Source organism: Candoia aspera, chromosome 1 (assembly GCF_035149785.1).
Source record: "Candoia aspera isolate rCanAsp1 chromosome 1, rCanAsp1.hap2, whole genome shotgun sequence".
Lineage (NCBI taxonomy): Eukaryota > Metazoa > Chordata > Lepidosauria > Squamata > Boidae > Candoia > Candoia aspera.
Genome location: NC_086153.1, coordinates 322,921,790 through 322,940,966, shown reverse-complemented (window position 1 = coordinate 322,940,966; position 19,177 = coordinate 322,921,790). Strand labels below are relative to the sequence as shown.

Below are 19,177 nucleotides of genomic sequence, written 5' to 3'. Positions count from 1 at the left end.
AGACATTTTGTGGCATCCTCAGAATGCTGGCAGCCAAACTGACAGCATTATCACATGATTATGCTTATAGTTGCCCCAAAATTCAGCCCCTCCCTCTGCTTCTGCTCCAAACCTCCCACTTTGGGGAATCCTAACCTAGAGAGTTATCATCATCTTCTATTATTGCACGTCGGTTTCTGGGACGCTCCGATGCCATCTTAAAGTCATCTTCGTCTTCATCATTTGTTGCTGCCTTAGAGCCCCAGGCATCCTCAGTGAAATTCCTATTCAGAAAGTCCTCTTTGTCATCCTCATCAAAAAGTTCATCATAGCTTTTGCTAGAAGAATTAGGTGCCTGAAGCCAGGATTTAACAGTTAATAAATGTATATATGCCAAATCAGCAAATATTTTTTAAAAAGGAAAGCTCTACCTTCCAGCCAACAACCTTCAGATTCACACGACTGGTTTCATATTCACAAAGGTAACAGAAAAAACAAGGAAGATTCTGGTTTATATTACCTTATGGATTGATTTCTTTCTTTCTACATCACAGACATTCTCAAGTAGTCCAAGATTGCCTTCTGTATCTGTATAAGCAAGCTGGCCTCCTTTGGGATGCCATGCCAGACCACAGACTGTGTAGCCTTTCTCATGTTTTACCCTAAAAAAGGCAAAAATAATAATAATAAGAAAAAATGTAAGTTACAGGCAGACCTTTGCTTAGCTGTAGCTCAGGCCTTAAGGTCTTAAAAGTTGTGCTAAACCAAAACGAAACAAACTACTTTATATTACTTGATCAAGACATGTGAACCTAGAAAGTCTCATAGACTTGCCACAGTTTTGATTTTATGGTAGAGGTTGTCCAAACCTTCCATGACATACTTTTATTGTAAACCACCCAGAATTCCTCCTTTGGGGGGAGGTGGGTGGTTATAAAATTTGACAAATACATACATACATAAATTAGTAGCTCCTGTAATTTTTCTTAATTTTTTTTCTTTGCAAAAGTCCATCTTTGTAAGAGATACTGAAAACCAACTGGTACCTTTCCAGGCATTCTTGGGTTTCCACTTTCCAAATGACTATACAGCCACCAATACTTCCAGCTGCCAAATATTGTCCACATGGAGACCAGGCCACAACATTTAGGGGCTAACATGGAGAAAAGAAAGTAAGTCCTTGATATTACAAATTCTGTGTCTTTGGCTAATATTGTGGTTGGTGTACCCATCCCTTGAGCAGAGAGTGAAAGAGTTTTTAGTGTTTTTTTTTGTTAATTTGTTAATATCATGTTACTGTTTTGGAGGGAGACGGAGGCAGAGGCAAGGCAAGGCATTGAGAAAGTCAAGACAACAAGTTTATATCTTGACAAGAGACCTGTGGCAATGGCAGAGTTGGGTTGGTGCCCCCATTCCAGAAATTCATTGTGGCAGTGGGTCATAGTGGGTTTGGCTGGGAGGAGAGTTTGGGTCAACCAACACAAGTCAGCCACAGGAGTGTGCAGAGAGCGAGAAGCAACCAGCTGTGGCAGGCTGGAGTCTATCTCCTGGAGCAAGAAGAGATTGGTTTTGGGGTGTTGGACACTAGAGGAGCCTGAAGGCCAAGGAACAGCTGCAGGACCCAAACTGGAGGCCAGAGTGTCTATCCTATAGGCTGGACAGCCCACTCTTGGACCACTAATGGTGGTGAGATAGGAGCTTCAGCAGACTGAGCAGTGGAGGCCAGCCTAGAAGCCCGCCAGTTAACCACAGTAAAACATGGGCTGAATTGTCTAGTCTCAGCCATGCCAGAAGGTGAGTTCTGTTTGGAGCCTTAGACAATAGGATGAGATAATTAATTTTTTTACTAACATTATCCATGTGAGAGACAGAAACTTGGAAATTAGAACTGGATGCCCCTCCTGGGGTGAGTAGGCAAGCTGTGGCTTCTTTTTCCCCCAGCCAGGAGCCTAGTAACAGACTGCCTGGACAGAGTAAAAGAGAAAAGGTTGTTTGCATTGCTTTTTGGTAAGGATGGGAGTGTTGATGTGGCTTATCAGCCTCTTGGGGTGTCTTTGCCAGGAATAGAGCTGGCAGTTGTAAAGATGTGTGATGATAATCAGGAGTGAGGGGGTGGATGTTCTAATAAAGGTTGTTAGCAAGTGTTAGGTGAAGAACTGGAAGGGTGAAGTGTTAGTTTTAATTGTGTTGAGTTTTGGTATAGATAATGGTCTGATTGTGAAATATGAGTATGATTGTAAGCAGCAGGATGTGGGAACTGGCAGGTGCCCATGGCTGGGGAATGAAGGCAAACTCAATCTTGGTAGTAACAGGCCAGAGTTGATATGGTCATGGGTGCCATGTGGGCCGTTCTAGGGGAAGGGAAATAAATAATGTGGAGTCAATCTCCACTTCTAGCCCTGGGGCCCAGTCCTGGGTCCTAGTAGTTGGATTGTTGGTGACCTTGGGTTTATCTTGCTTTTGGTAAATAGCTCCCTTTGTGAGTCCTCAAGAGCAATAAACTTTAAATTCCAATGAACTGTCCTACTTCAGTCAAGCACCTACATCGTGCAAAAAGCCAACCACATGCCAAACTTCAGCAACTCAACCCGATCATTTATAGTAAGACTGTGCTCATTCACAACTTGGTTGCAGATGAGCATGCAGACCTGGCATGTATAACCTAGACCTGGCTAAGCAAGGGCAGGAATACTGTCCTCTCAGAGATCTGCCCAGTGGGTTTTGGATCCTGCAGCAGCCAGTGCTGTAGGTCCCTAATAATGATCTATTTACAAATGTACACACAGTCAATGTTAGGAGGAAAGCACACTTCTGTAACAGGGAGCACAACCATTGTTTCTGCAATTAATATCTAGACAGCTCATAACACAAAGGAACCTTAACCTCTGACTACTACCATAGATCATAGGTCTCTGCTTTTAGTCTCTCTGATACACATGCACAACCCAAACATCAAACAGACTTTCCATTTAGCAGCAAACTCTTTCCCAGACAGACTGACCCACTAACCATTAATCAACTTAAGAAAATATGGTTTTCTCTTCCCTGGTATGCCAAGCAAACACTTCTCAGAGCAAGGGATTAAAAAGCAGCCATCTAAAAGGATACCAACCTGTGTGATGAAGTTGTCTGACAGATCCAGTTCATGAGCCCAGGTTTCTCTTCTATATAGTTTGACTACTTTCTCTACTGGAATGGCTAGCAGCTATTTAAGGAGAAAAAAAGTGTTAGTAATAAGGTGGACCTGATTTTTAAATGCTTGTTAAATAAGTTCTGTCCTGGTTTTGTTTACAGACAAACTCACAGGGGACAAAGACTTGGTTTACACATCTGGGTAAGTCATAATGGGGCTGGTGTTTAGCTTAGTGTGATTTATGAACATACTCATTGGCCATGATGGCTTATTCAACATGGTTAAAAAATTCTGGTTTCAAACCAAGGAACCATAGAATACATTTGAACTACATGATTGATATGGATTGTGTCCTATTCCAGAAAACCTTTTCATAACGTTCTGAACCAAGTCTCAGAGATAGTAAATGGTACCAAGCGATTAAGATTCTGTCAGTCTGGGTTAGAATATCTGGGATTTTAAAATAGCTCCCTTTGTGAGTCCTCAAGAGCAATAAACTTTAAATTCCAATGAACTGTCCTCCATCAGTCAAGCACCTACCTCGTGCAAAAAGCCAACCACATGCCAAGCTTCAGCAACTCAGTTTGCCATGCCTACCTTAATGAGAATCCCCTAAACTATACTAGTTCAACCACTGATATGACTAGAATTTGTCTAGGTGGGAAATGGGGTTTCCACCACAATTGCTAAGACCTCATTCTCCCTCCCTTCCACTCCAGGACAAGCATGATATGGAGACCTGTTTGCTTCTGGCTCCTCTGCACTCTCACTTCTTTTCCAGAACTAATCTCTAAAACACTCTTCTGAATGCAGCCTAAGTACAATGGGCTTTATAAAGAAGTGCTGCTATGCTAGCTCTACAGCACCACATCTCTCCTCATCTCTGATTTTTTTTTGTTTCCCACCCACTCTGTCCAGGTGACATGTTGTTCCCTCTCCTCCTGTTCTTTATAACATTTCTGATGCTTTGCAAAAATGAAGTGGATTTTCCTTCCAAGTCCTCCCTCCGCTGCTGCCAGTTTTTCTCACTTCTTACAATACTTCTTGCAAGTGAAAAAGGATCTCAGAAAGTGGGCAAAAGGAATGATGAGCCACCCAAGAAAGCCTGGAACTTTCATGATTTTGTGAGTTCTTGTCATAAAGGAAAGGAAGAGCATCTTTTCCCCCCATCGTTTCTCCTATTACTTTCCTTGATTCTTGCAAAGCAGCAAAGAGGAAATGGGGCAATGGGTAACCTGGACCAGCAGTTTTACCTCCTCCACATCTCTGCCACTGATTGAAATGTGTTGCCCCAAATTCTTTTCTTTCTACCTGCCACCACTGAACTTCCACTGTATCTTTTCATTTTTTTGCTACTTTGCAAGTAGCTGCTACAAGCAAGGAAGGAAGAAGCAAGCTTTAGTGCACTGCACAGAAGTCTCTCCAATGTGGCCCATTGTTGGTTTACTGTTATTGTTGGGAGTGGTGATTTCGCATCACTGTTGCTCATTTAGTGAGTGGGGGACACTTCCCATGACTTCTTAACTTGAGCTGGAAAATCAATTTTAAAATTAAAAAAGGGGGAAAAGGTGCGATAGGATTGTTTGGAAAGGGGATGTATTTTAAAATCAGTAATAGAATTCCATACACTGTATATATACCACACACACACATTTTTAGAACATGTGTTATTGTTTCTATCCAGGTGGGAACCCAGGTTCTTCGATTGTTATGATTTCTAGATCAAATTTCAGTCAAACAACCAGCCTTTCTCCCAATGTTGATACTGCAGAAGTAGGGGAGATTATCCTGGAAATTATGTTTCAACACCTGTCACCCCCCCATCTCAAGAATTGGGAAGAATGCTGGGGGTGGATGGAAAGCCTTGGCTAAGCAAGGCTTAACTGCCAAACAATTACACTTGACTGCCTTTTCCTTCCCTGCAACAGGGAAGAAAGAAAGGCATTAGACAAGTTCACACAATAGCACCTAACTTATAATTCCCCTCACTGGCTGTTCCTTCAGGTATATTCAAGAAACCACACCCAGTATTGCATCCTTCCTACTTTCCTTGGAAAAACCTGTGAAAGATGGCCCGGGAAGAATGGAGAAGCAGATTATGACAATCTGTGACAAACCAAAAACCACAGATTCCTGCTCAATGCTATGGTTTCAAGCTTTCAAGGAAACTGGAAAAAAAAAGTATACCTTTTGTCTTCTTTGCCAGGAATTTACAGGAAAATGAAAGACTTTGGGCAACAGAAGTTGTTGGTTATGTTTCTTACTACACAGGTTGAAAGGAACAATTATTTGAACAGTGCTTATTCTCTGAGTGTGCTATGGAGTGCTCTTGTTCAAACCACCCACTCCCAGTTTTATCTGAATCAGAATAATTTTCTAAGGTATCTGAGTTAAGGAAGGAACAGACTGTGCACATAAAGCTATAGGCAGAGATTCTCCAGCTACTTTATATTTGACCTCTCCTCAAATGAGTATTAAAAAATAATGCATTTGCCAACTCCCTTCTGCCACTAAACTTTACCAGGATTCTGTCTTTGTTTGGCTTAGGCCAGATGCCAATTCCTAAGATCAAACGCCTACTTGCACAATGGCATTAGGAGGGATTAAACAACATTGCAGAAGACAAGGATTTTTAATCTTTCCCACCTAAGTAAGTCAGCATGCACGTGCACACATGCACTAACCCCCAGAGGTAACCATATAAAACAACAGTGACATCCAAATGATGACATGTGCCCACTTCTTGTAGACCTCCATAGTGCATGCGCGCGCGCACACACACGTGCATGCACACTAAAACAAACACAGATAGGTAACTTATTACCTTTCCTTTTTTTGGTTGCCAGGACAATCTACATAAGGATTTTGCATTTATCACATCATTACATTTCTGCAGCAGCAACCAGCTGGTCTCACAATTCTGGAAATAAAATAAATTAATGGTGGTTAACTAGCCTTTCTGAAATATAAAGTATTTTGCAAGTTGCAAGAAGTAGATGTAGGATCATCCTTGCCAGCAGCTACAATATATTGATTTTTTAGCATGGAAGCAAACATGGAATACTTGCACTGCCATTGCTGGAACATTAGAGATTCAGATTTAGGCTTCCTTCAGACACAAAACTCACTGGATAGTTTTAACCAGTTTATCAGTCTTGTTTATGTGACAGTCCTGTTTTGCAGGCAATTACTTTAGAAGGGGTTCCTCTTCCAATACAAATAATAAAACTTCATTGCTGCTTCTCACCCTATGATTTTCTTACTGTATCCTGGAATTTCTTAAATTATCAAGAGTTCCCCACTGAGAAGGCAAGTAACAACAGCCATCTTTCATAAAAAGAGCTGGCCTATCACAACTGGTTTTCAAGACAAAACATTCAGCCCTCTGGAACAGCTCACTCCCAGAGGTAAGACAGGCCCCCAGTCTCCCGGCCTTCTGGAAGGGGGTGAAAACATGGCTATGCCACCTCGCTTGGGATGGGAGGGGGGTAGCCATTCATGGGGGTGGCTGGCACCATGATCGTGCCAAGGATAAGATCCTATTGCCATCTTGAATTTTATACTTTATACTTTTGTATTTTTATATTTTTCTTGGTATTTATGTATATTTATATTTGTATTGATTTTATATTGTACTGTTTTTATTGATTGTCATTTTATTATCTGTAAGCCGCCCAGAGTGGCCGTATACGAGATGGGCGGCAGAGAAATTTAATACATAAATAAATAAAATAATTCTTAGATATAGTATTTATAACTGAATAAACATGTTGAGGATTGTACTGTAAGCCCCACTGAATCCAAAGAGGTTTATTCCAAACTGCTAAAAGAATTACAGTCTTAACTCTGTAATTGGCTACATATTAGTTCCACACTGGGATCCCCCACTTGCCTTAGGATTTAAATCAGGATTTAAAAGGGGAGACAGAAATAGTATCGGTGTGGTCTAGTGTTACAGTGTTGGACTAGAACAGAAGAGACATCAGACTGGTCCAACATCAGCCATGAAAACTCTCACTGAGTTTGAGACAGTCATTCTCTCTCTCTCAGCCCAACCAACCTCATAGGATTGTTGCTATGAGCATAAAGTGAAGGAAGACACACACACACAAACACATGCCCATATAAGTTGTTGTTAGCTCCTGGAGAAAAAGTGGAATTTGAATCTAAGTAACTGATGATGATTATATCAAAGACTGGTGGCCAGCAATCACATATTTTCTCTGCGCATGGACAAATGAAAGCCAAATATCTGCTGCACGGTCCAGTGGAGGCCCTGGCTGCTGCTTGGAATAGAGAGGCGGCTGGGGCCTTGGACAGGATCACGCCTGTGCAACCCCTCTTACCCCATCGAACCCGAAACTCCCCGTGGTTCACGGAGGAGCTGAGGGTTCTGAAGAGGATTAAGAGACATCTAGAGCGCCGCTGGAGGAAATCAAAGACTGAATCCGACTGAACACTAGTTAGAGCTGCTATTAAGGCCTACCTTGTGGCAGTAACAGCAGCGAAGCACCAATACTGTGCCTTGAAGTACCCCTTCCACTTGAAGACTGAATGAGATACAGCCATCTGGACTTTATTTTTATTCATGTTATTAATAATATGTAATTTTATAATGTATTTTATATATTTCGTGTTTTACTAAGTATTTTGTTGTAAACCGCCCAGAGTCCTTCCGGTGGGACGAAATGGGTGGTGACAAATTTGATAAATAAATAAATAAAATATTAAAATGTACATTTGTACTAATTGCCCCAAAATATATTTTTAACTAAGCAAATCAAAGTAAAACTGTTAGTTTGGTAAATGCAATTTATTTCTACTTATTTTTGTTATTTGTAGAAAGGGAAGAGGAAATTCTATTTAATTTTGTCTATATTGTATCTTCCTATATTATATTAACAACACAATACATTATAAGAAATACATAGCAGAGGCTGTATTTCTAAGAGGATAAATATAATGTTTGAACGTGAATTATTGTTATTTGTCCCACCTTTTTTATACTGTATATAACTCAAAGCAGCGAACGTACCTAACTCCTGCCTTCTATTTTCCCCACAACAACAACCCTTTGAGGTGGGCTGGACTGAGAGAGAATGACTGGCCCAAAGTGACCCGGCTGGCTTGCATACCTAAGGCAGGCCTAGAACTCACAGTCTCCCGGTTTCTAGGCCAGCACCTTATGAGTTGTAATGGAATCAATGCAGAGGACAGATAGAGTAAATAGGACAATATGTAAGGCTATCTTATTGGAAAAGTCTAAGTTTAATCAAGGAAATACTATTTTACCTGTTCTGAAATTTTCCACACTCTGACAGACCCGTCACAGCTAGATGATGCCTGCAAAAGGAACATTTTTAAAGATACAAGCACCTGGCATTACTTACTGCATTTAGATTTACATTTAAAATTGCACTGAGTTCAGTATCATGAGCACTTTAGGAAACCACATTTTTGTTCACATACTTGTCCTGAAACACCCTGCTCTGGGAGAAAACAAATGCCTTTTTAAGCAGAAAGGCAGGGTGTAATTTTAATACATAAATAACAGTCAAATCATTCACCTGACTGGGCTTTCTTTGGCTATAGGAACCAGCTGGGTGAAATCTGAAACAGGTATTTAAGAGTCTTTACTACCCTATTCTAGAAAAGGAATAAGTACAGTATACCAGAATAAAAGCTGGTAGTGAAAATTCCTAAACCTGGGTACCTTTAAACTACCATTTAGTCCAATAAATATACCTTTTCACCTATTTAAGCTATCTGTGTATTTTTAAAGATAACCTGGTGTAATAATTTCTCCATCTAAGTATTAACCACAACAACCCCTTCAAGTCTATATTCATCTTTCTTAGGTAAAAGAAAGTAACATCACTTTAACAGTACAATTCTATACAAATTTACTCATGCACATGGGCTCACAGGTCATCTACAAATTTGATTTTGATTTTAATTTCTTTGGATTTATCATCATTTAATCTTTTTTGGAAATAGCCCTCACAAAGACCAAGAAACAAATAACTTCCCTTCATGAAGTAAATATGAGATTAAGTCATAAGGCATAAGTTAATAGGTTGGCATATGCAAATTCCTGCAACAGAATCTCTAAATGAAATGCTGTGTTGGGGAGATATGACAATACGAACTATATAGAATTATAGCCTATTCTATTAAAAAGCAATGAAAAGCAAGTCTATAGTACATACCAGAAAGATATCTACTGGATCCAAAGATACACTTAAAACAGGTGCCTCATGTCCTCGAAAGGTCTTTTGTTGGCTGCTGTCGTTTATATCCACTATTTTCACCAGGAAGTCACTAGAGATAATTATCATAGTGTAACAATTAAAAAAAAACACCAAGAGTATTTATTTTTATTGAATAAATAAACACTGTTCTTTCCTAGCAAATTCAGATAGGAAAAATAATCCATAGCTGAAACAATCTGGGTATTTTTCTTTTCAACTTCCAAATAACTTTACCTAGATCCAACGGCTACTTTGCTCCCATCAGCACTGAAAACCACATGGTTTGCATTTGTGGTAAAACGTGTCAAGATACCATCTGGAAGGCCCTCTGGGAATGTATGGATTTGGACAGTGTTGTTAGATACTGCAGTAATCAATCTTCCATTCTACAAATAAAGCAGTATTAGGATTATAGGCTATTCTATCATCCATTGCCCTGAACAGAAAAAGTAAATTATAATCCTTCATGCAATAGGAAGATACAAAAGGAAAGTTCTGGAAAAAAAAAACCCAGTAACTTCTCCAACTGCCTTTTCAAGTACTGTACTAAAGACATTGCGATTACACCAAGCAATTGTAGGTGGACCTACTGTATATGTTTTGAGACAAAAATGAGGAATTCAGCCTCATTGCTGTCTCAGAATATTCATGCAGAGACTGGAGAGATCACTGCCAGACTAAAACTGTGCACTTAATTATTGCCCTAACCAGTTATTGTCACCTGCAAATGCTATTCCCAAGTTCTTTAGCCAATTATTTTCTATACACAGCTCCAAAGCTGAAAACAGCACAGAAGAACATTTGAGGTACAGAATCAATAGACATTATTAAGGCTGATATATTTACTAAAGATGATGCTTTAAAACAAGAGTCAGCAACCACCTTACATTGCGAATTGAATCAAATTATCCATTCATTCGTATCTGACCCTTGGCGATTCCATAAGCCAGCTCTCTCCATGGTTTCCGATCTTGTACAGCTTCTTTCAGTTACTTTATATTTTGGCCTGTGTCTGCTTTGATTACATCCAACCAGCGCTTTGGCGTCGTCTTTTGCCACTGACCGTTCCAAGCATAATGTCTTTCTCCAACAATGTTGATCTCATGACATGACCAAAGTAACTAAGTCTAAGTTTTGTTATTTTTCCTTCTAGTGACATGGCTGGTTTTATGTGCTTCAACACTTATTTGTTATCTTTGCAGTCCAAGGGATGCGCAAGGGCCTCCTCCAACACTATAGTTCAAACAAATCAATTTTCCTTCTATCCAACTTTTTCATCGCCCAACTTTCACAGCCATATGTAGTTATGGGGAACACGATAGTGCAGACTAGTCTGCACTTAGTCTTCAAGCTGACATCCTTGTTTTTCCAAATTTGATTCATACTCATCATTGCTGTGCGACCCAGCATGATTCGGCGTTTAATTTCTTGGCTGCATTCGCCATTTTGATTGACCAGTGATCCTAAAAAGGTGAATTCTTCCATGCATTCCACCTCCTCTCCATCAATTACTATTTTATGTTTCCATTCCTTGCAGTTGTCATGAGTTTGGTCTTTTTGATATTCAGAAAGAGGCCAAACTTCTCACTTTCTCCTTTGAGTCTCATGATTAGGTGCTTTAGGCCTTCCTGGGTTTTTGAGAGGAGGGTTATATCATCCGCATATCAAAGGTTATTGATGATTCTTCTGCCAATTTTTACCCCAATTTTTGATTCGTTTAGCTCCAGTTCCTGATGATCACTTTGGCGTACAAGTTGAATAAGAAAGGTGACAGAATGCAACCTTGTCGCACACCTTTCTCGATCTTGAACCAATCAGTGTCTCCATACTGAGTTCATACAGTGGCTTCCTGATTTACATACAATGATTTTACCAACTTCACCAAATGTAGTGGCACCCCAAGTTCTGCTAGGGCTCTCCATAGTTTGTCATGGTCAACATAATCAAAAGCTTTCCTGTAGTCGATGAAGCACATATAAAAGTTCTTCTGAAATTTGTGACTTTTTCCATTATCCATCATACGTTTGCAATGTGATCACAGGTGCCACGACCCTGTTTGAAACCAGCTTGGGCATCTGGCAGTTCCCTTTCAATGACTGGAGCCAGGCATTGTTGTATGATTTTCAGTAGAATTTTGCTAGCATGATAGATAGATAGATAGATAGATAGATAGATAGATAGATAGATAAATAGATATAATTTTATTATTAATCTAATTTATCACCACCCATCTCCCCAGAGAAGGGACTCTGGGCGGTTTACAATAAAACATAGATAATATGAGAGCAACAGTGTGGTAGTTGGAACACTGCTTTGAATCCCCCTTTTTTGGCAATGGAATAAACACTGAGTGTTTCCAGTTATGTGGTGATGTGTTGGTTTCCCAAATTTTCTGGCACAGAGCTCTGATAACTGCAGTTGGTACTGGTCTGAGCAATTCTGCAGGGATGTTGTCAACTCCTGGGGCCTTGTTGTTTGGCAGTTGGTTCATTGCCCACTTGACATCCTCATCAAGGATGGCTGATTCTAATTCTGTTTCCTTATCCTCCTCTCTTTGATGTTGCTCCTCTATACTAGTAGCATACAGCTGTTCTGCATATTCTCACCATTTATTCTTGACACCTTGTTGGTCAGACAATTCTTTCCCTTGCATATCCTTGATGATACCTTTGCGAGCCTTAAACAGTGCCCGAATCTTTTTGATTAGTGCAAAAGCATTCCTAGTGTGTTCTTTTGTATAATCTTCCTCTCATTGTTTGCAATGCTTCTCCCAGTAAACTTCACTATCTTTCCTTGCTGCCCTTTGGAAATCAGCATTCAATCTTCTTACTTCTTCATGATGGCCCACTGCTTTAGCTGCCTTTCTCCTCTCAGCTATTCGGATGGTATTCTCTGAGAGCCATCTACACCTTTTCTCTGCCTTCTTGCGTGGTATGTAATCATCTGCTGTGCCAATGGTAAGCGATTTAACTTCTTGCCATAGTTCATCAGGCATTTTCTCAGCAGTATCTAGAACTTCAAACCTATTTTTAACTTCAATTGCATATGAGAAAGGAATTTTGGTGATGTCAAACTTCTTTGGTGGAGTTGTCCTCTTAATGTTACGGAGTTTGACTTTGATCTTGGCCACCAGCAGTTCATGGTCTGAGCCACAGTCTGCACCTGGATAAGTTTTGACTGCAAGAACTGAGCTGGTCCAACGCTGATTATATAGGACATAGTCTATTTGATTGCGATGTAGTCCATCAGGCAAGGTCTATGTGTATAAACGACGCTTATGCTGTTCAAATTACATATTCATGATTCGAAACTTGCAGGTACCTATAATTTTGCCCAATGTCACATGTTCTTCACAACATATAAATCAATCAAAAAGGGCCAAAACATTCAAGAAGTCAGATATCTTGCATAATTTGGCTATCTTAGGATATTTCAGCGAACTTGATTGTTTAGTTTAATTTCTTGTTATAAATGTTGGGAATGAGTTTATCATATTGGGGTGTCACAGATACTATATGGCCAAATTCCATTTTAAAACATTCCTTTCTAATTCATCTTTCTTTTAATCCAGGAGTGCCCTAGACTGATGGTTCACTTTACACATCACGATTCATGCATGTGCATATAAATATAAAGTTAAGGAAGAACCATGCAATCAGTCTATCTTGAAAATTTGGCCTCCCAGCCTCCTGTTTGGGTCTCCTAGAATCTGCCAAGAGATGCAGAGCCAATAATTTAAATTTGGGAGCCCATTTTAAGGGGTGAAACAGCACCTCAGGTTTTTCAGAGACTTAAAGCTAATGTAACATCTCTTAAATCTACCCCAAAGCCTAACAGTTGAATAAGTTGAAAACATTCAACCCAGATCACACTTTCTCGCAGGACAGAAAGAGGAAGTGCAGCTCTCCAATTGGAAAGAACCGCCCATTCATGATATAAAGGCTGGATTATTTTATAGAAAGCACTGGATTTGCTTTAACTTGCCATATAACCAAGGGGGAGACTTGATCCAAATTTCAATACTGCAATTCTATTAGGAATTTTGATCTAGACACCAAACAGTCTAATAAATAATCTGATTAAATTCTGAAGCAGAAGCCAAACCTAAAGCTTTAGGGAAGCATAAATAACGTTTCAGGGAAAAACTGTAATTTGTACACATTTGACTTTTGCATTGGAGCAAGAAGCTTAACAAATAAAAATAACGATTTTCTACCCAATTCAGACATTTCTATTATTACTTCATGATAAAACTGTAGGTAGATAATACAAATAAAGAAATTAAATTTCATTCAATGAATAAATATATCTATTCTATGGAACTGAAGTCTTGTAACTTACAGAAAAAGTCACCACATTTAGTAACCAAACTCCCCACAGAATAACCATTTGTGGCACACATGACCAGAAAAATAGAAAAGGTTGGGCGAGAAAGAACTGTTAATTTCAATTTACAGAAATTTTGAAATCATAATTCTTGTTTTCCTCAGATGAACAGCTTGACTTGTTTTCAAACCCAGTTTAATAACCTGTATTTCTGAACTCAAAGCCAGAATCATACACATATGAGAAATTGAAAAATTAACACTAAATATTTTCCTAATAAGTTTGAATGCAATGATTTTCATCTGAGCCAGTGTGCTATGCATTGTTTTGATAATTTTGGAGGTGTTCCAATCTCAAAACAGCCCTCTGAGTTTGAAATGCTGTATTCTGAATTCAAAAACACTTCTAAAATAAACAAAGCAACGTCATTCAAAAGAGGATTAGTTCACCATTATATACAGGTCTATTCAATGGCTTGGTTCACATATAACATATACAGTGTTTTATTTGGGTTTGCCTTAGCAATTTTATGTGATCCCAGGTATTGTAGTTTGTACACTATGATTTATGTAACTTAAAATGATGTATGAACCCAGCCAATTGTAGGAAAATCCACTAATCATATTTTAGCAAAACACTGCTATATGAACCTAGCTGATCTACAGTCACAAATAAAAATTACACATATAATGAAAGAAAACAGGCTATCATTTGTATCAGTATCAGGAGTACCTTGAGAGCAAATGAGTAGGCTTTTTCTCCCACATTAACTGACTTTGGATCATCATCATCCAGGCTTTCCCAAATCCTGACATCTCCATCACTGCCGCAAGTTACAATACAACTATTCAAAGAAATAAAATCAAGATAATACAAGCATACAGGAAAGACATGCATAACTATTTCACACATATATATTCAGTTTTCATTAAAATATATAGTAACAAAAGATAACAGTATCCAAAAGCATTCTTTCCATAAAGGATAATAAATAATGACTACAAGTAAAGATGCCGGTCTCCAGGAATGGCATTTACAGGATTGATGGTTCCTAAAGTAGCCCCAAGGTTAACTAATTGAGATGATGGCTTACAAGGTAGGCTCTAGATGAAAAATCCTAGCCTGATCTTGTGGACTGATGAGTTGATGGATCTATGTACAGAAGGACTAAGGAAATACTGAAAAACATCAGAACGAATATAATCCAGTTGAAAAAGTTATTCTGTTAGGCGACATGAATAGATAGGTGGGAATGAGACAAAAGAGGTCTACACTCTGCTGTGTAGAATCAAGATTTATTGTGAAGCCTGCTATGTAGTTTGACAACAGGGAGTAAGACAATGTGTAATGTCCCCTTGATTGTTTGCTGCATTTAAGGATAAACATATAAAGAATGCTTGTGGTGACATTAGAGATATATTGGTTGGGGACATGAATATGCATGGACTGTGCATCACAGTTCAAAAAGGATAGTAACAAATTGGAGCAAGTACAGAGGATGGCTACTATGACAGAGAAGGATCTGGAAACCCAGCCCTGAGAGGAATGGTTAAAGTATCCAGATAGGTTTAGGTTACAGAAAATACTGAGGATATTTGACAGCAGTCTTTAAATATTTTAAGTGTTGTCACATGAAAGAGGGTATGAAATTATTCTCTATTCTCTTAGAGGACAGGTTCAGAACCAATGTATTACAAAAAAATTAGAAAGCATGTTCAGGCAGGAACCTTTTGACTGTACAAGCTTCAGCCAGTGGAACTGCCTGCTACATTAAGCAGTGAATTCTCCTTCACTAAGAGTGTTCAAACAGAAGCTTCTGTCAGAGATGCTGTAGTGCATCTTGTGCTAAGCAGGGGATTGGACTGGATGACCTCTAAGGTCCCTTTCAACTCTATGAATAGTGTGACAATTTTACACACACACACACACGTACACAGATCAAACAGGACATATGCAAATAATCTCATGCACTCAAGTCTGTGAAAAAACTTTGTAATGCTTTCATAATACAAGGTGGTCCTTGGCTAATGACCACTCATTCAGCAACCATTTGAACTTGCAACAGCACCGAATGAGCTGTACTTATTACCAGTTCTCAGAGTTCTGGCTGTTGCAGTGCCCCCATGGTCACGTGATCGCCATTTGCAACCTTCTTTGCCAACTTCCAACAAGCAAAGTCAATGGGGAAGCTGGCAGGAGGTCGCAAATGGTGATCATGTGAGGTCCTTGCTTAATGACCCACAGTGATTCGCTTAATTATGGCAACAGGGAGTGCTGGAATTGCTATCACTAAGCAGCGAGGTCATGTCACACTTAATGACAGCAATTCTAGTCCCAACTGCTATTGTTAACTGAGGACTACCTGTATACATTGAATATAATGGAATTATTTCGGTCAATTATCCTAATGATATTAGGAAAGAACTTTGGCATGGCTGGCATGGGGTGGGAGTTCAAACATTGTCACTGGAAAAAAAAGATACTAATTTTATTTATTTTCTATCCGCTTTTATTATTATATGAACTTCATATTTTGCTGTCATGGATCCAACACTAGTTTCTCTTTAATTCTTTTACTACTTTTTAAATTTTCTATCCTGCCTTTATTATTTTTATAAATAACTCAAAGTGACGAACATACCTAATACTCCTTCCTTCTCCTATTTTCCCCACAACAGGAACCCTGTGCGGTGAGTTGGGCTGAGAGAGAATGACTGGCCCAAGGTCACCCAGCCAGCTTTCATGCCTAAGGCCAGACTAGAACTCTCAGTCTCCTGGTTTCTAGCCTGTTGCCTTTATTTATTTATTTATTTATTTGATTTTATTTCTATAGCCACCCATCTCAGCGAGTGACTCTGGGCGGCTTACAACAATAAAACTATAAAACAATTATAATTGTTTTACAAAACAGTTAAAATATAAAATAAATACAAAATAAATATACATGACTGCCAAGCGAGCAATGCATGGATGTTAATACAGCCAAGAGACGGGACCATCCACACGCTCGAGGCCCCAGGCCCGGGCACAAAGCCAGGTTTTTATGGCCTTACGAAAGGCCAACAGGGTCGGGGACATCCTAATTTCTGGAGGGAGGATGTTCCAGAGGGCAGGCGCTCCGGAAGAGAAGGCACGCCTTCTAGTTCCCGCCAACCGACACTCCCTGGCTGACAGGACCCGCAGCATACCCAATCTACTACATTGAATTGGAAACAATTGGGAGAAGGCGGTCCCTTAGGTAACCCAGCCACAAGCCATGAAGGGCTTTAAAGGTGACAACCAGCACCTTAAATTGCACCTGGAAGCACACCGGCAACCAATGCAGCTCACGTAGTAGTGGTGTTACATGTGTCGAATACCCAACACCATTTACTATCTGTGCAGCTGCATTCTGCACCAGTTGAAGCTTCCGAATGCTCTTCAAGGGCAGCCCCATGTAGAGCGCATTACAGTAGTCCAGACGGGAGGTCACGAGGGCATGAGTGACTGTAAGCAAAGCCTCTCGGTCTAGGAATGGGTGCAGCTGGCGCACAACCCAAAGGTGTGCAAAGGCCCTCTTAGCCACGGCTGCCACCTGCTCTTCGAGAAGGAGCCGTGAGTCTACAAGGACTCCCAGATTGCGCACCAGGTCTGTCTGGGGCAGTGCAACCCCATCCAAGACCAAAGGTGGAAAAACCTTAGCACCGGGAGGCCCACAAACCCAAAGCCACTCAGTCTTGCTTGGGTTGAGTCGAAGCCCATTGCACCCCATCCAGGCCATTACAGCCTCCAGGCACTGGGTCAGGACATCCATGGCATCACTCAGGCGGTCTGGGGTAGAGATATAAAGCTGAGTATCGTCAGCATATTAATGGTATCTTACCCCAAACCATCAGATCACCTCCCCCAACGGTCTCATGTAGATGTTCAATAGGAGAGGAGAGAGAACCGAGCCCTGAGGCACCCCACAGAGTAGGGGAAGTGGGCTGGACCTTTCCCCCTCTATCAACACCGACTGGAACCGACCCCGGAGGAAGGAGGCCTTAACCACTAGACCAAACTGGTTATTGAATACTTGTTACTCTGTCAGGCACAAAATGACCATGGAACATATTTTCCACTCAGAAGGATCATGTGCATGTCTCCATACACATCTGTGCTGAACTATAATTCAAATCTGTGCAAATATTTTAATATTTATACTCTACCTTGCTGCACAGTGGTGCCCAACAAGACTGCAGATAATACAACATAAAATTCTTCCATAAAGCATAAAACTGTATATAAAACAAGCAGATAGCAGTATAGTGGAAATAATCAGTGGGATAATAAAAGGTAAGAAAGACCTCACTTCACCAACTAATTTAAAGAATATTGTGATTAGATAAAGGAGTCTCTTTCAGGAACATTCAGTACTACATAATTATGATGCTGTCCCTTGTAATTCAACAGTAGTTAGATACAGGGCACCATCTGAGCTATACCTTGAGCATTTCACAGAGTATATGTCATGAGCACAGATGGTGAGCAGGAGGGGGCCCCTATCCAGGGGGGAAAACGCATGCGTAGTAGCGAGGAGTTGAGCAGCCATTCAAAGAGACACAGAACAGACCCGCCTTGACTTTTGGGGTTCATCTGTCTGGGTTTTCTCACGCTTCTTCAGTTTGTTAGGATTTTCTGTCTAATGTAGCAGTAATAAAACACTAGAGACTTATTCCTCGTCTCAGTGTGGTTCCTGACTGTTAGGACAGTATAAAATAATTTGTGTAAAAAGAAGTGCAAATTTGTTTCTCACTTTGGACAAACACTTGGAGACATCTCCACCTCCAGTAAGAGATTTCTACAGGTAGTGCTCACTTAACAACCATTTATTTAGTGACAGTTCAGACTTACGACAGTGCTGAAAAAAACGATTTATGACCAGTACTCCACTTATGACAGTCACAGCGTCCCCATGGTCATGCGATCACGATTTGGATGCTTGGCAACCAGTTCATATTTATGACCATCACAGTGTCCCATGGTCACATGATTGCCATTTTTGACCTTCTAGGCTGGCTTCTGGCAAGCAAAATCAACGGGAAACCACATGATTTGCTTAACAACCACATGGTTCACTTAACCCCCCACAGTGATTCACTTAACGACCACTGCAAAAAAGGTCGTAAAATCTGGTCATCTTAACTTAATGACCGCTTTGCTTAGCAACTGAAATTCCAGACCCAATTGTGGCTGTTAAGTGAGGACTACCTATACTGAGTTTTGGTTGCCTAATTTCATGCAACTAAGCACACTTCAAAAATATTTTGGAAGGGGTGCTCAACCCTGAAGTAAATCACCAGATAAACAAAGATAAGATGGCAGCCTCAATCACTCACCTTCCAGTATCATTGAAGCAAACATCTGTCTGGCCTTCTGTGTGTCCATACCTCATTGGTTTTTGTGAGGGCATTTTGTTTGCCTGTGTAAACAAGATATAATAAAGGGCTTCAGCAACTAAATACAAGCA

The 19,177-nt window shown here is 40.1% G+C and overlaps 1 protein-coding gene across 1 annotated transcript in view; it reads right to left on the bottom strand.

Moving 5' to 3' along the window:
* The window catches only part of WDHD1 (WD repeat and HMG-box DNA binding protein 1), a 34,216-nt gene extending 15,092 nt beyond the window's left edge, over positions 1–19,124 (bottom strand). Inside the window, exons 1-10 of the mRNA XM_063290515.1 lie at positions 19,047–19,124; positions 14,422–14,533; positions 9,598–9,749; positions 9,322–9,433; positions 8,405–8,455; positions 5,937–6,032; positions 3,092–3,184; positions 1,026–1,132; positions 500–641; positions 136–334 (exon numbers count right to left, since the gene is read on the bottom strand). Of these exons, the coding sequence (XP_063146585.1) occupies positions 136–334; positions 500–641; positions 1,026–1,132; positions 3,092–3,184; positions 5,937–6,032; positions 8,405–8,455; positions 9,322–9,433; positions 9,598–9,749; positions 14,422–14,533; positions 19,047–19,120 (1,138 nt within the window). The 5' untranslated portion in view covers positions 19,121–19,124. The remainder of the gene's footprint in view (positions 1–135; positions 335–499; positions 642–1,025; positions 1,133–3,091; positions 3,185–5,936; positions 6,033–8,404; positions 8,456–9,321; positions 9,434–9,597; positions 9,750–14,421; positions 14,534–19,046) is intronic.
* Positions 19,125–19,177: the final 53 nt, after the last annotated feature.